The sequence below is a fragment of the Penicillium odoratum genome, assembly GCF_028828045.1.
Source record: "Penicillium odoratum strain IBT 22623 chromosome Unknown utg000002l_segment0_segment0, whole genome shotgun sequence".
Classification (NCBI taxonomy): Eukaryota; Fungi; Ascomycota; class Eurotiomycetes; order Eurotiales; family Aspergillaceae; genus Penicillium; species Penicillium odoratum.
Genome location: NW_026643144.1, coordinates 1731543 through 1745977, shown reverse-complemented (window position 1 = coordinate 1745977; position 14435 = coordinate 1731543). Strand labels below are relative to the sequence as shown.

Sequence of the window (14435 nt, the reverse complement as noted above, 5' to 3'; positions counted from 1 at the left end):
AATGTAAGAAACCCGCACAGAAAAGACAAGAGCCCTGCAACGCCAGCGCCAAGGTCGTAGAAGATCGAATCAAGAGATGATCATCTGCGTAAAATACAAGAAAATCAAAATCACCCATAATTCTGCTTTGCAGGGAAACTAGCCTGCACCACGCGGCTTGGCCTTTGCGTCTTTCTTCGCCTTGGCATCGTCCTTCTTCTGCTTTTTCTGTTTTAGGACCTTCTCCTCGTGCTTTCGCTTAAGACTGGCCTTCTCGTCCTCGGTGCGTTCCCTCGGCTTGAAGAAACCCTCCAAACGTGACTGCTGCGCGCTCTTTAGGTTCTTCGTCAGCCGTGCCGCACCGTTACGTACGCGGTCCTCGTTGAATCCCTTGTCAGTGACCAGATACTGAATCAACCCATCCACGTTCGGGGCTTCCCACTTGAAATCACAGGAGGGGTGCTCTGCATCGTGCACGTCCGGAGAGACAAACAGGTCGCGTGCATCTTGGTAAGGCCAATCTTCTGGGACCACAAATTTCTTCTTCGGGTCTTTCTCCATGAACTCCAGTACTTTCTCTAGGCTACCGTGCTCACGGATCAAAGCGAGGGCAGTCGAGGGCCCGACCTTGGGAATGGGCTCAAGGTAGTCACAACCCAGCAGAATACAAAGATCAATAAACTATAATGCAACTGGATGAGCCGTAATTCTGAAAAAAGTCACATTGAACGGAACTTACCTGGGTGCGATCCATCTGAAGACCTTCCAGCACCCGATCCAAGTGAATCTCCTGAATAGGCTCTTTCCTCTGCTCACTGAACGTCAAGTGTCTCAACAGAATGGGGGACTCAAAGCATAAGGTATCCATATCCTCCGATGCAGCGGCATAGACCTTACCCGCACGCGCCAGGGTTGCGCATTGGGCTTCAGCCTCGGTGGGCGCATCGATGTACGGAATACCCATGAGCTTCAGAAGCTGTTTGCACTCTGCATTGTGTTCGCGCGTGACTCGCACAGTACGTCGCGAGAACTTCTCAATATCTTCCGCGGTACCGGTCTCCTTGGCCTCTTCATGGGCTTCGTGGGCTTCGGCCTTGCGTGCGCCACGCTTTGCCAGCTCGCCGGACTTCAGCTTCGGTGGGGCACCATCGAATACGTATAGAGGCTTAATGCCATTGTCGACCATTCGCAGGGTTCGGTAAAACATGCCCATCAAGTGTGACGTAGTCTCACCACTCTCATTTGTAAGCTGCTGACCCTCTGACCGCACGGCGATGAGAAAACTGTAGATGCTCATAGATCTACGGAAATGTCAGTGGAGGTAGCTTCGGGGGTCGGGGGTGACGCACGCATCCTGTAGAAACCGAATAGATCAGCCATTGATAACTTGAATGTGAATGAAGAAAGCTCTGCAGATATTTGACATACAATTGCAACCTTGCGGCCAAAGTGGTTCTTGATCTCTCCCGTCTTGATTGCATCGGGCGCATTCTCGGAGATCACTTGGAATAGGTCTATCATATGGTCAGCAAAGATATTAAGCATGTGTGGAAATGATGAACCCACGTTTAATACCCATTTTGATGGGTGATGGCAATATTTGGATATATCGCTTTCAAGAGTGATGGTTTTTTGAGAATTCAGTAAAAGAACCGAGACGCGTTTAGTGGTAAAACGCGCCTACGCATCATAATTAAGCCAAGTAAAGACTAGCGTGAATAGTTAGCCAATCATGTGACATCATATGGATATTTACACGTGACCAAGACTCTAGACCCACTAATGCCTCAGGCGACAACACTATTCGGTCGAGAACCCTCGACCCCGCTCTCTTCCCCGGAGTCGCCCATGCGGAGAGGTTGAGTCAACATCACAGCATGAAGCGGAATCGCATTCAGTTTGAGGCCAATGATGATACTTCATCCGCTTCTCCGCAAGGCGGCTTCACTCCGGAGGATTCGCGGCAAGCACATATCCCGAAGATCTCTCGGCGGATTCGTGCATGTACAGAATGTAAGCGGCACAAAGTTCGCTGCGACATGAAGGCAGGTGAGTCGGAATGTTCACGATGTCGTCGCATGAGTCTGGATTGTGTTGTAAACAAGAGTCTGCAAACACTCTTGGAGGATGAGGCTGAGTAAGTTTTTGTTACCAAGTTTTTATATTGCGGAATAAAGGCTAGTGAATTGCTAAATTTTTCCAATGCTTAGGTGGAAGACCGTGATTGAGTTAGCAATGACAGACCTGCTTAGGAAGGCTCAATTGCCGGAGCTATCATACTATCAAGCCGGGGGTAGATCGATCGAGACGCCCTCGAAGAAGAGTCGCCGGAAAGAGTCGACTGTGTCGGTAGATGAGACTGGACATATCTTTGGAAATCATGGCAGGAATAGAGCGATGGAAAATACTGCTGGTTCAGGCACGGGATCAAGCTCTTCAAATTATGCTTTCTCGCAGCACCAGCCACAGTACTCCATGGATCGCGAGGAGACCTCGGCCACTTCATTGGTGACTGCCCCAATGGGGACTCTTTATGAAGTGACACAGTTGAGTGAAAATCGCGAGGGCTCACCTGGGCATGACTATGCGCCTGATCAGGCGTTGGCGACTGATTTCATCTCCCGTGGTGTGGTAGATCTACAAGAAGCGGAAGAACTGTTCTACCACTTCGACCAGGTACTCAATCGTTACCTTTGGGATGGCGCATTGTTGGCACATAAGGATTTGACTGCCGCAAGAAAGTCTTCTTCCATGCTGTCTGCGGCTATTCTAGCCGTGACAGCGCTTCACTTGCCTTCCAAGGAACGTACATTTGATACGTGCTATACTGAGTTTGCGAAACTAGCATCGGAGTCGATGCTGGGACATCACCACACCCTGGATGATATTCGCGCTCTATGTATCGGGGCATTTTGGCTGGCAGATGTTAGTTGGAAACTCTCTGGCTATGCGGTGCGAATTGCCACAGAGCGCAACTTGCATCAATTCTATCGCAAGGCTATCCAGGGTTCTCCAGAGCACAAAGAACAAGCTCGTCTTTGGTATCTACTATACGTAAGTTGCACCATGACTCTTAAATATCGCCCGAGAAACTAACAGGCCATAGACGCTCGAGCATCATTTCTCTATCGCATATGGCCGGCCACCAATCATCCATGAGGATGCCAGTATCACTCAACATAATAACTTCACACAGTCAGCATCAGTATCACAAGGAGACCTTCGACTGCACAGCCAAGTTGATCTGTTTATCATTCTTACCCGTATTTATTTTTCATTTGGCCCTGACGTTGATCTCGAAGTACCTGAAAGTGAATTCCCCAAGATCGACCAGTTTGACGTAGACTTGAGCGATTGGAAATCAGCATGGCTGCCCCGTCTTGGTAAGCATATTGTATCCTATACCCAAGTGTTTCCAAGTGTTGTTGTTAACTCATTCATTAGCTGGGAGTCGACATGTTGGTGCATATCCTTACAAAGCTGTCTACATGCACTACCATTTTTCTCGGCTGCAATTGAACTCGGTTGCTTTGCGTACCTACCACTCTTCGACCTCTTCAAAAGTCATGTCACCGGAGCGCAGAAAGCGCGCCAATATCGCCATCGAGTCGGCAATCGCTACCCTCAAGGTTGTCCTGGACGAGCGGGATATCCAGCGGGCTTTAGTTGGTATTCCGCTGTATCTCCACAGCATGATCACTTTCGCCGCCGTGTTCCTATTAAAGATCGCGGCCAAGGCGTGTTCTAATGGCCCAAACTCAGGAGGACAGAGCCAAAACAACTCAATTGCCTCAGCAGGCTTGCTAGTAGATATCGGTTATGTGCAGGTCCTAGTTGGAAGGATTATCGAACTGATGGTCTCCTGCAGCCAGCGGGCTAGCGAGCGTCACCTGAGCCACCATATTGCGCGTGGGCTTCGGAAGATGCTCACTGGACTGGAAGAGTGGGAGAAGCGCAATGGTGGCCATAAGTCTCTGGGACCGACCCCGCAGGAAACACCGTCGCTCTTTAAGCCGGTCATTATCCCAGGAGCTCAAATCTTGGGTGAACGCGATACAATATTGAATCACCCCCCACCGCTCTTGGGAGTCGCGCCCTTGTCTGCCGAGCGCGGTAACGTATTCGAGCCTGTGGTCACGAGCAAGCCCGAGTCCGGCCTGTCTGAAGGGTCAATAGATCCGATGATGGCAGATCTTTGGGGATTCGATGAAGACTACTTCCCTACCGGAGTTTTCGATTTCCTTCAGAGCCAGATGCCGGCGTAGGGTATACTCTCCAACCTGTTCTACTAACTCATTCTTGTACATAATACTATACCGGCAGATGAACATAGCCATTAGATGAATTAGATCACATTGAGTGTGTATCCACCTCTTCATACAACATTGCGGATAAACCTATCCAATAGGCATAGATTGCAATGCCGAGCCCGAGCCCGAGTCCACTTAACCAAAACGACCGAATAACACCGAGTTGATACACAAGCCCTGACCGTTTTCTCCGTAGCTCGGAGGCACTGTCGAATCATAAACTGACATTAAGTAGGACGCTTTTATAAATTCGGCGTGAATTTAGTCCATTCCAATGTCGAAGCTATACATTAACATCATTCCCATACTCGGTGATTTGTGGCCCACTGGTTGCCGAGGTTCGCCGCCACTAGTGCATATTTGATGGAAGCTCCCCCGCAACAACTTTCTTGATATCACACGCAACCATCCACTCCCTTGTCAATTGATTGCCCTTTGTCAGGAGTTTTCTTTTTTCTTCTTCTGACAAAATGTTGAATCGCTCGCTTTTGCGTGTAGCAGCACGCTCTCTACAGGCTGGTCGCCCCACCGCTAGCCGTCGCTATGCATCTTCGTCCGCCGTGTTCAATTGGGAGGATCCCCTTGCTGCAGCGGAGCTGTTCACAGAAGAGGAGCTGGCAATTCAGGATACGGCACGACAATACTGCCAGGAAAAATTAATGCCACGGGTTCTCGGTTCGTTCATTTGGCAACCTCAACTCCTGCTATGGGACGATCTGACACTACTTTCCGACAGAGGCCTACCGCAACGAAGACTATGACCGCCGAATCCTCGAAGAGATGGGTGAACTCGGCCTGCTAGGTGCCTCAATTGAGGGCTATGGCTGCGCCGGTGTGAGCACCGTCGCCTCCGGCCTGATCACCAAAGAAGTGGAACGAGTTGACAGTGGATACCGGTCGGGCATGTCGGTGCAGAGCTCTCTTGCCATGACAGGTATCTATGAATTTGGCACAGAGGAAATGAAGGAGCGGTTTCTACCCGGACTGGCATCTGGCAAGGTTTCTGGCTGCTTTGGGCTGACGGAGCCCAATCATGGCTCCGATCCCGGATCCATGGAGACCGTTGCGCGCGAGCACCCTACCCAGAAGGGCGTGTACCTTTTGACCGGTAGCAAGACCTGGATCACTAACTCGCCCATTGCGGACCTGGCGCTCGTGTGGGCTAAGCTCGAGTCTACCGGCAAGATTCGCGGGTTCGTGGTTGAGCGATCTAAGTGCCCACCCGGTACTTATGAGACTCCCGCTATCAAGAATAAGACTGCGCTGCGCGCATCCATCACGGGCATGATCCATATGGATAATTGCCCCGTCGGTGTGGAGAATATGCTGCCCGATGTTGAGGGTCTCACGGGTCCGTTTACATGCCTGAACAGCGCGCGTCTGGGAATCGCCTTTGGTAGCATGGGTGCATTGGAAGACTGCATTACCCGTGCACGTGATTACAGTCTTGAGCGCAAGCAGTTCAAGGGTAACCCTCTGGCCAAGTATCAGCTTGTTCAGAAGAAGCTGGCTGATGCGGCGACGGATGCTGCTTACGGTACGCTGGCGGCTGTGCAGGTGGCTCGTCTTAAGGACGCTGGTAAAGCCACCCCAGAGATGATCTCGATGATCAAGCGTCAGAACTGTGATCGTGCGCTACAGAATTCCCGAATGTATGTTTTTTTCTCGCTTGCTTCTGAAACCGGGGTCTATATACTAACATACTACAGTCTGCAAGAGGTATTTGGCGGTAACGCTGCCAGCGACGAGTACCACATTGGACGTCATGTGGCCAACCTGTTTGTAGTGCAAACTTATGAGGGTCAAAGTGATATTCATGGTAAGTGCCCAACTATTTTTGACTTGGGTTTGCGAGACTAATTGTTTTTTTTTTTTTTTCAAACACAGCTTTGATTCTGGGTCGGGCTATTACGGGCAAGCAGGCCTTCGTCTAAATGGCTGTATAAATAAGAATGTAAATTGGTCAAGCTCTATATATATGAGAGATCATTAAGTGATATAAACATCCTAATGTGCACCTTCCTTTTCGAGACGGCGGGCGCCTCACCCGCACGTGACATCATCGAGGGGCAGTTTCTATTACCAAGGTAATGTATTCTTGAATACCAAGGAATCGGAAGAACCAGACTATCATATAGGGAATCTATCAGGATCTTATAAGCGAGTATCAAAAGAATATGAATGAAATAGAAAGAAAAAATATATTATGAATCAGGAATTAGCCACTTGCCACTTTAATACAAGGAGCAAAAACAAAAAAAACCAGCCCAAAACCAGCCCTACGAAGGTCCTTGTAACCTGATCAATATTACCCGGCCAATTCTCGATGTGTCATATCGTGGCGTGTATTGGTAATACCGAACCCAGCCCACCCGCACCACTTTTCCCCTCTTTTATTCTTTCTCATTCTCATTCTTCTTTTCCACACAAAGACGTAACCGTACGTGGAACAAGGTCCGCTCCCCTCATTATCCCGCTGACCCCCTCTAGCCTTCTCTCTCTCCCCATATCACCTCTCAACCGTCGACATGGCTCTCAAGCGCATTAACAAGGAACTCACTGATCTCGGACGGTAAGCATCCTTTGGAGCGAGAACTGTCGAGAATAAAGACTAACTGGTATCACAGGGATCCCCCCTCCTCTTGCTCCGCCGGACCCATTGGAGATGATCTGGTATGATCCCCCTTCCTTCGCTTATTCGCATTATTTGCCTGGTCGCCGCCGCCCTGAATAAATCAAGTCTTATCGTGTGGCGGGGCTCAAAGTGCCTTGCAGATCACTTCGAAGTGATGGAATATATATATTTAATGGATAACTGATATGTGCTCTCTTTCGCTTTACAGTTCCACTGGCAAGCAACTATTATGGGTCCTGTAAGTTGGAAATCCTTCTATCAACTGTCAAATGCCTTGTTAAACACGGTCGGAGGGGAACGGGGCTGAATGGCCACTCACCGCTGGTGGAACATGGTTGACCTCAAAATACATGCATGCTAATACTATTCTTCATTAGGGTGACTCACCTTACTCCGGAGGTGTTTTCTTCCTCAACATCAACTTCCCTACCGACTACCCGTTCAAGCCCCCGAAGGTCAACTTCACCACCCGCATTTACCACCCCAACATCAACTCGAACGGCAGCATCTGTCTCGACATTCTGCGTGATCAGTGGAGCCCTGCTCTGACAATTTCGAAAGGTTTGACGCCTATTACCCATATTCCTGCGAGGGAACAACCTGTACTAATTTCCACTTAGTGCTGCTTTCGATCTGCTCAATGCTCACAGACCCCAACCCCGATGACCCGCTTGTGCCTGAGATCGCCCATGTCTACAAGACGGACCGCCCACGGTACGAGGCGACTGCCCGCGAATGGACTCGGAAGTACGCTATTTGATTGGCATTTTCTCAACCAACCTGCCCAATACCAATGACCCCCTTTCCCATTCTGCGCGACTTCTCAGTCTAATGTCTGTCGCCTCTGCATCATCTCTTCTTGTCTCCGTTAGATTCAGATCCGCGAAGCCTGGCGTACCGTGGTAGTAGAACCTTGCTGTGTTCCAATTCTTGAAGGCCCTCTTTTTAGGTCTATTTTTCATCTTTCATTTTCTAAACCATGTTGTGTCATTCATGTGTGCTAGTTTCTGGGACATCATGCCCAACGATCCTTATGACCAATTCTCATGCATTCATGGCATTTTGTTCTCCAAGGGGGATGTTCCTTTTTCCAGGTTCCTTTCTTTTGTGAGACAACCAAAAAACGTTCCAAAAAAGAAAGCTGAAAACCATGTTTTGGTGCTGAAACCCGAGACATGTGGCCACTTCGCTCAAGCTGTCCCTTCTGGAAATCTGTTGCTTGAGACGTGTATAGGCTTGCGGTGGATGCGAATCGAATCAGACAAGAAAGTCGATATGGAAACGATGGAATCAGGCCTTAGTGGCGTGTACCGGGAAAGAGGAATTTTACGAGGTTTATTTCTTTTCTTGTCATCAGATAGCACAATCCAGGCAGACTCGTCTTCTTGAAATGTGTTTTGTTGTAGACGGCAGCTTTCGAGCTGCCAGTAATCTCAATATCAACATTGAGCAAAAATCTACCGCTTATCATTCAACTGTAAGCCCCTGCAGATCTCCAGTCATAGCGATATAGTCAAGATTCGTAACGCAGTCTTGACAAGGCCATGCAATTCCAGGTTCAGTCAAGGAGTGTACACTAGATTCGTACACGAAGTTGAAAGAGATGACGGTATCTTTGGCAGATGACGCATGCGCTATTGGCAGAGACTTGGATTATGACGACTATTTGTAGGATATATGGTCTAGTGATTCAAATGTGGAGATGTAGTTTCAGCCACGTGCCCTGCCAAAACGAGGTAGTCAGGCGCACCAGCATGGATATCATAAATCACTAGGCTTTGCATTCTTTGCATTCTATCCATTTTATGCCATTTTCAATTTCGTTTCGCTGCTACATGCATGCTTGATGGTGCCTGACAGAAACAAGTATTTTCAAACAACTCGGTTATGTTTTTTGTTGTTACATGTCAAACAGGTTTGACCCAAGTTCACACAATTGCAATATCTCGAATGCGAGCATCTAAGATACATAGTAACTTGCCTGGCAAACCACTTCACTTCCTTTGTGCAGCATGTGAGAAAGAGCCCAAATGATGGCCTCCATCCAGCCTTGGAATATGTAACGTTATGTAGCATTACAGACGACCCTCTCTTTTCACGCTGGACATTCGCAGAAACAACCTGGGCCCCTTTCCACTCCGAGATAGCATATCAATCATCCAATACAACTCCCACGCCTTCAACTCCGCTTCAAGCTCATTCCAGGCAATCGACGAGTACCACGTCTTGGGTACATAATAAGCAACAGTGCGACATTTAGCCGCAATGATTCTCTCTGCCCCCGTAATGAGGGACTTAGAGTCGCGGAATTGATGGTTCACACTTCCTTTTTCGACCCATTGAATGCATTCCAACTCCCAGCCGATAAACGCATCCGCCAGGATATTGGCAAGCTCAATTGCGTATTCGGTGGGAAGAACAAGGGTCCACCGGTTTAGTGGCTTGTTCGTAAGGACGCACCCAATGACGACAGCAAATGCTAATCGGCTGGGGGCGGTTGGGTCTCTGGCAACTGAGCGGAGGATGTTGAGCTTTCTGTCGCCGAATTTCCGAGAAATGTAACCTCGTACACGGTACTGGGTTGTCATGGATGCGAAATTTAGACCTCCGATGTTGTTGAGGGGTGTGATGACATCTCCGTCTGTTCCACAGATCTCATTGCGATCGAATGTGAATATGTTGTCCATGATTTTGCACCAGATCTCGGGTGGGAGTGACTCTAGAGGAGACATGGCCGGTTGTTTTGGTTAGAATGTGGCTCGAGCCGTATGACGGTAAGATATCTAGATGTACATACTCGGGTTTTGTATGTGGGCCGGGTTTGCAGAGTGATCTTCAATTTCCGTCTTGTCATGGTGATGGATTGGTCTGAGTTGATGAAACTGGTACAGTTCGTTTTTTGACCCGAAATATAGAGTGGTGGCGATGGTGATGATGAGGACGACAGGATTGATTCTCAAGAAAGGTTGAGCAAAAGGTGACTTGGCATAATGAGCACTATCAGGTCGTGTCGAGAGAAAGGGAATCAAGAGAAGGTGGAGAGGAAGAGGAAGGAGATAATTCAATTTGTTTCAAGTTTGAGGACATGAGGGATCTCATGGTTTAAGCAGCCATGAAAATCCATGGATTTTTATAGGACTACCTAAGTGCTCAAACACTCTCGTCCTAGTATATCCTAGCATAACCACCCATCTTCTCTCTAATTATTCCTATTTCGACAAGGATTTTCTTTGCATTCTTTGAATGGGCAGGATAAGTGCGATCTTGTATGTCATAGCCGCCATTCTTCTCCGCATCTTATATTGAAGTAAATACCGGTGAAGCTATTGCCCCACTACCGTCTTAGCCCTTTAAGAGTCAAAATCAAGAGCCACAATTTGAAATTATTTTGAAATATTGAAGGGATATCGAAGTTAATGCCAGGCCGGCCATGTTGTGGGCATTTATCAGCCCTACACCGAGACTAGTTCTAGAGACGAATATACACTGTATAATGATAAGGTCGGAGATTAGGAAATATCAAGAGACTAGAATACAAACATTCAATGTTGTATCATGCTCACTAGGTAGGCTGGAATCTATGGCATTTAATATAGTTTTAGGGGGGGGATGGGCTACACGTTCATTTACACGATCTCCTATTCCAACACAGATTCTTACGGCTGACTAGCATAAACCTGAACTACAATGATACCTTCTGAAATTCCTATATTTGCAAGTTGAGCTAGAGAAAGAATGCTGAAACGTCAGAATCGCTAGCTGTAATCACTGTTCAACTCTACAAGGGGCACCTGGGCCTATGTTTCGTAACCGGTAAGCAGTTTTCAAAGTCTCCATCAATTTCAGTGTAGTGCGATGGTCCGGTTCATATATTCGCTCACTAATCTCAACTGCTTCAAGCTCTTGTTTGCAGTGATTCTCACGTCTATCAGCTTCCGAATCGAGTATAATGTCTTTTCATGATCCGTGCCGAATACTTTCCGACTGATCTCGATAGTCCGAGTTATTCACGTCTCGGCCTGTTGGACTCGACCATTTTCTGGGTGCTGCTGATTCATTCAAACATAATGTCAACTGGCATTACCTTTTTTGATCTCCAGACCATTTCAAACATCTGTCTTTAACTTCAAAAGCTTTGTTATCATCAAACAGTGACCCTGTTCGATGGGAGAAACCGATTGAACTCTCATCAAATCGCGTGTGATGGGACTCTTCACCCCGTGCACTTGCATGCTGACCGAAAGAGCAGGAGTAAGAAGTTGAACAGCTTCTTGCGATCAATTCAGCCGCAGCAGAACGTGACCTAGAGTCTTTTTCCAAGCGAGAATATCGAATTCCCAATTCTTTCTCTTTTGCTTATGACTGTAAGATAGAAATTGGAACATTTACTGCTTTCTTGATTGAATTGTTGACCCCAAACTCGTGAGTTCTCAAAACAGATGACACAGGCTGAATGAACAATTATGACTAAAATAACGCCCCCGTAAGGATAGAGACCTTCAGGGTATTCCAATCTCCGGTGCATTCAACCTGATTCTTCGAAAAACTAAGATCAAGTACAAAAAACATACAACAGCATGTCTAAGGTTATGGTCACCTAGCGCCCACGATTCGGGCGTGGGCGGCTCGCCGCTCTATTCAGCCCTCTTCAGGGAAATCCGGCGGATCTTCACCCACCTGAATATTCTTCACCTGAATATTCAGCCCGGACAGCAAAAGTAACATTTTCCCACTCTGACTGGAAAAGCCATAGGTGCTCGATTTTTTTCTTCCTCTTTCATCTCTCTAGCCTTCCTTCTCACGAAAGTCACGATGCGTACTCAGCATGACCCAACGTTGAGTTATGTGGGTAATGTTGTAGATTTTGGGGAGCATAGTAACAATGAAATCCAGCGGGCGGTGCTTCCACGAACAGAATCTGGTTATAGTGACAAATTGCTCCTTTTCGATAAGTAAGTCACGGCCCTGAGAGCAGAGAAGCAAGTGGCTAAATTGTGCTCCTAGATTTGTCAAGTTACACCCACAGGCCGTCATCCCTCCGGACATCAGAACATGTAGGGCTTTCCTTGAGTGGATTGCTAAGGGCATGAACGGTCGGATCGAAGAAAGGCCCACTGTCGAGACCATCAAAGGCTTTATTAGGCAATTCGCAACTGGAATGAAGAGAGAAAGAAACTTTAACTTCCCAGAAGCCAGTAGGACTACTATCAATGAGGTCTGTATCACTGCATTTTCAAGAACATCAGGGCTAATAATATGTAGTACATCTTGGGAGAACTAAAAGCAAAGATCCCTCTCTCGACCGCGCAAATGAACAAAGATGGTGGTGTGTCTCCGAATGATTTGACTATCTTGATGACTCAATTGTGGTGTCGCGACCACCATGAGTATCGTGGAAATCCCAACGACCGGGCCAGGATTCAACTAAGCGCCGCAATTCTTCTATATTGCTTTACATCTGCACGCACAGGGGAGGTCCACGAATCAACCGCTCGGAGAAAGAAGGCCCAAGATATCGGGGTGGATAGCGAGGATGCCGAATTAGAAGCCCGCGTGCTGGCTGCCTGTTATAAGGTGTGTTCGGGAAAGAAATCGGGTTAATACTTGAAGCTGACTGCATCAGCATTTTGAACTCACCGTTGAGACTGTGGATGGTATGATAATGCTTGTTCTCACCTACCAAAGAGAATTTGTCAAAGGATATTGGCGAAATGGGCAATTCCCAAGCACGCATTCTATGAAGTGTACGCCGAGGATGTGCCGATATTCCTCAATGTTTTGACATTCTTTTTACCAATGGCAAGCGCAGACAAAGCTTTTAGGAATTACAGTTCAGTGAGCGAGATCCTAGATGCTGTGGAAATGTATGAGCGAGTCGGTCCTTTGGAGGACAAAATTCTTGAGGTGATTCATGTCCGAGAAGAGATGAGAGATATGCCGGTCTTTCGCCAATATCTGGAGCATAACGTGGATCATTTCAAAGGCCATGCCAGGGGAGCGGACGCCTTCGGAAAGGCCTTAGTCCACCTTGGTCATAGAAGTGGCTACACGCTGAATATCACTGTTCGGGCGTGTCGAAGATGGGCTTTACAGGAAGCAGGTACGAATTCGTTTCATTTATACATTCACGAAATACCTGATGATAAAATAGACAAGACCCATTCTGAGACTGCAAGAATGAGATTCGCCGGGCAAACCAATCGCGACACATACGGAAAGTCCTACGCGCATCCTCTCAGTGAGGTGGATGGACCAGCAAACTATCTCGGAATTGCCAGCAGACAAGAGCATATTCAGAATCGTCGAGGGATGGGTCTTTACCGCAATTCGTCATTATCACAGCTTCTTCCTGCAAAAGCTGAATATGAGTTTCTCGCCCGAGAAGATATTTGTGATCTTGACCGAATGATGGCAAAGTTGAGTTTGCAACTCTCAGGGGCCACGCCAGAAGAAAAGCACAAGATCCAACTTCAACAGAAGAGGGTATATAACGAGAAACGAGGCCTCTATAATAAAGAGCTCCGAAAGGTTGAAAGGCAATCCGGAAAGCAACATGGAAGTATTTACACTGAAACAATGTTCCACTACAGGAGAAGGGTGATGCCTCATCGAGACTTCTTGGCTAACGCATTACTCGGCAAGGTCAGCCTCCGGAGCTTAGATGGGAGAAGAATACTACAGGCGTTGGAGTCTCTCTGTAGCGAAACGCACACGGTTGCATACCGCGATAGCCTCAGCCCTTTAGACAAAGCCTGTCTCTGTGGAAAGTCGATCAAAGAGTAGTGCCTCCGTGCGAATAGTTTACCTCCTATTACTAACTTAAACTAGATTCAAAGATCACCGAAAATGGCTACACCTCTATCGTTGCTACTCAAGACGCTACAAATCCACCCATGGATTTGCACAAATGTGCTTCGAATGCGATCTATGGTTTACGAATGAATCAGATTGGGAGAATCATTGCCAAGAGCATCTTGAAAATCCGGGTGAATTGCTCCGTTGTGATCCCCTTACCTTTCGGAATGCACCCATAAAGCCAGGGCTATGCCCATTTTGCCTGGGTGCTACGGGAGAGAAACCGTCAAAGAGAATGTCTCAATTCGTGCTCTCGGCACCTCAGTGGCACTCCCATATTGAAGATCATTTAAAAAACATCGAAAGTGACTTCGACTGCAAGCATCCAGCCTGCTCCATATCCTTTGAAAGCCTGGAGGAGCTTACTTACCATCTCGTTGACATCCATTGTTGGCGCCCTAGGCGGCAATCGCCCAAGAAGCGAAAGTGGGCAGATATTGAAATTTAAGGGAGTGGTTTTATTGGGGTTGCCTCACAATGCCTGTAGCCTCACCATGTCTGTAGCCTCACGTGATATCTACACCGACATTTCCGAGGGCCTCTTCCTCCTACAACTGCCTCACGAGAGTCATTTGATGGCCTCTGCGGGTAGCTCGTAGCTCGTCATCTCTCAGGCAGTCAAGTGTCAATTTTGTCCCTCCCACCTTCCCTCTGTA

The 14435-nt window shown here is 47.7% G+C and overlaps 6 protein-coding genes across 6 annotated transcripts; 4 read left to right on the top strand and 2 right to left on the bottom strand.

Annotated features, from left to right (window-relative positions):
• Positions 1-138: 138 nt before the first annotated feature.
• On the bottom strand, positions 139-1558 carry fen1 (multifunctional nuclease RAD27; the record flags this gene model as incomplete). Its single annotated transcript, XM_057136588.1, has 5 exons — positions 139-660; positions 719-1280; positions 1329-1333; positions 1408-1493; positions 1546-1558. 5 exons carry the CDS (start codon positions 1556-1558, stop codon positions 139-141), a joined length of 1188 nt encoding a protein of 395 aa, XP_056999274.1.
• A 298-nt stretch (positions 1559-1856) lies between these two features.
• Positions 1857-4244, top strand: N7520_002652 (uncharacterized protein; the record flags this gene model as incomplete). Its single annotated transcript, XM_057136587.1, has 4 exons — positions 1857-2116; positions 2190-3033; positions 3086-3362; positions 3424-4244. The coding sequence occupies 4 exons, from the start codon at positions 1857-1859 to the stop codon at positions 4242-4244; spliced, it is 2202 nt and encodes a 733-aa protein (XP_056999273.1).
• Positions 4245-4759: 515 nt separating this feature from the next.
• Positions 4760-6223, top strand: N7520_002651 (acyl-CoA dehydrogenase; the record flags this gene model as incomplete). The annotated part of the gene is made up of 4 exons (XM_057136586.1): positions 4760-4964; positions 5026-5941; positions 5999-6108; positions 6177-6223. The coding sequence occupies 4 exons, from the start codon at positions 4760-4762 to the stop codon at positions 6221-6223; spliced, it is 1278 nt and encodes a 425-aa protein (XP_056999272.1).
• Positions 6224-6615: 392 nt separating this feature from the next.
• N7520_002650 (putative ubiquitin conjugating enzyme (UbcD)) lies at positions 6616-7684 on the top strand (the record flags this gene model as incomplete). Its single annotated transcript, XM_057136585.1, has 6 exons — positions 6616-6640; positions 6780-6861; positions 6917-6962; positions 7133-7162; positions 7302-7485; positions 7545-7684. The coding sequence occupies 6 exons, from the start codon at positions 6616-6618 to the stop codon at positions 7682-7684; spliced, it is 507 nt and encodes a 168-aa protein (XP_056999271.1).
• A 1315-nt stretch (positions 7685-8999) lies between these two features.
• Positions 9000-9656, bottom strand: N7520_002649 (uncharacterized protein; the record flags this gene model as incomplete). Its single annotated transcript, XM_057136584.1, has 1 exon — positions 9000-9656. The coding sequence occupies one exon, from the start codon at positions 9654-9656 to the stop codon at positions 9000-9002; it is 657 nt and encodes a 218-aa protein (XP_056999270.1).
• A 2080-nt stretch (positions 9657-11736) lies between these two features.
• On the top strand, positions 11737-13707 carry N7520_002648 (Zinc finger C2H2; the record flags this gene model as incomplete). Its single annotated transcript, XM_057136583.1, has 6 exons — positions 11737-11876; positions 11929-12139; positions 12187-12498; positions 12548-12578; positions 12668-13024; positions 13076-13707. 6 exons carry the CDS (start codon positions 11737-11739, stop codon positions 13705-13707), a joined length of 1683 nt encoding a protein of 560 aa, XP_056999269.1.
• Positions 13708-14435: the final 728 nt, after the last annotated feature.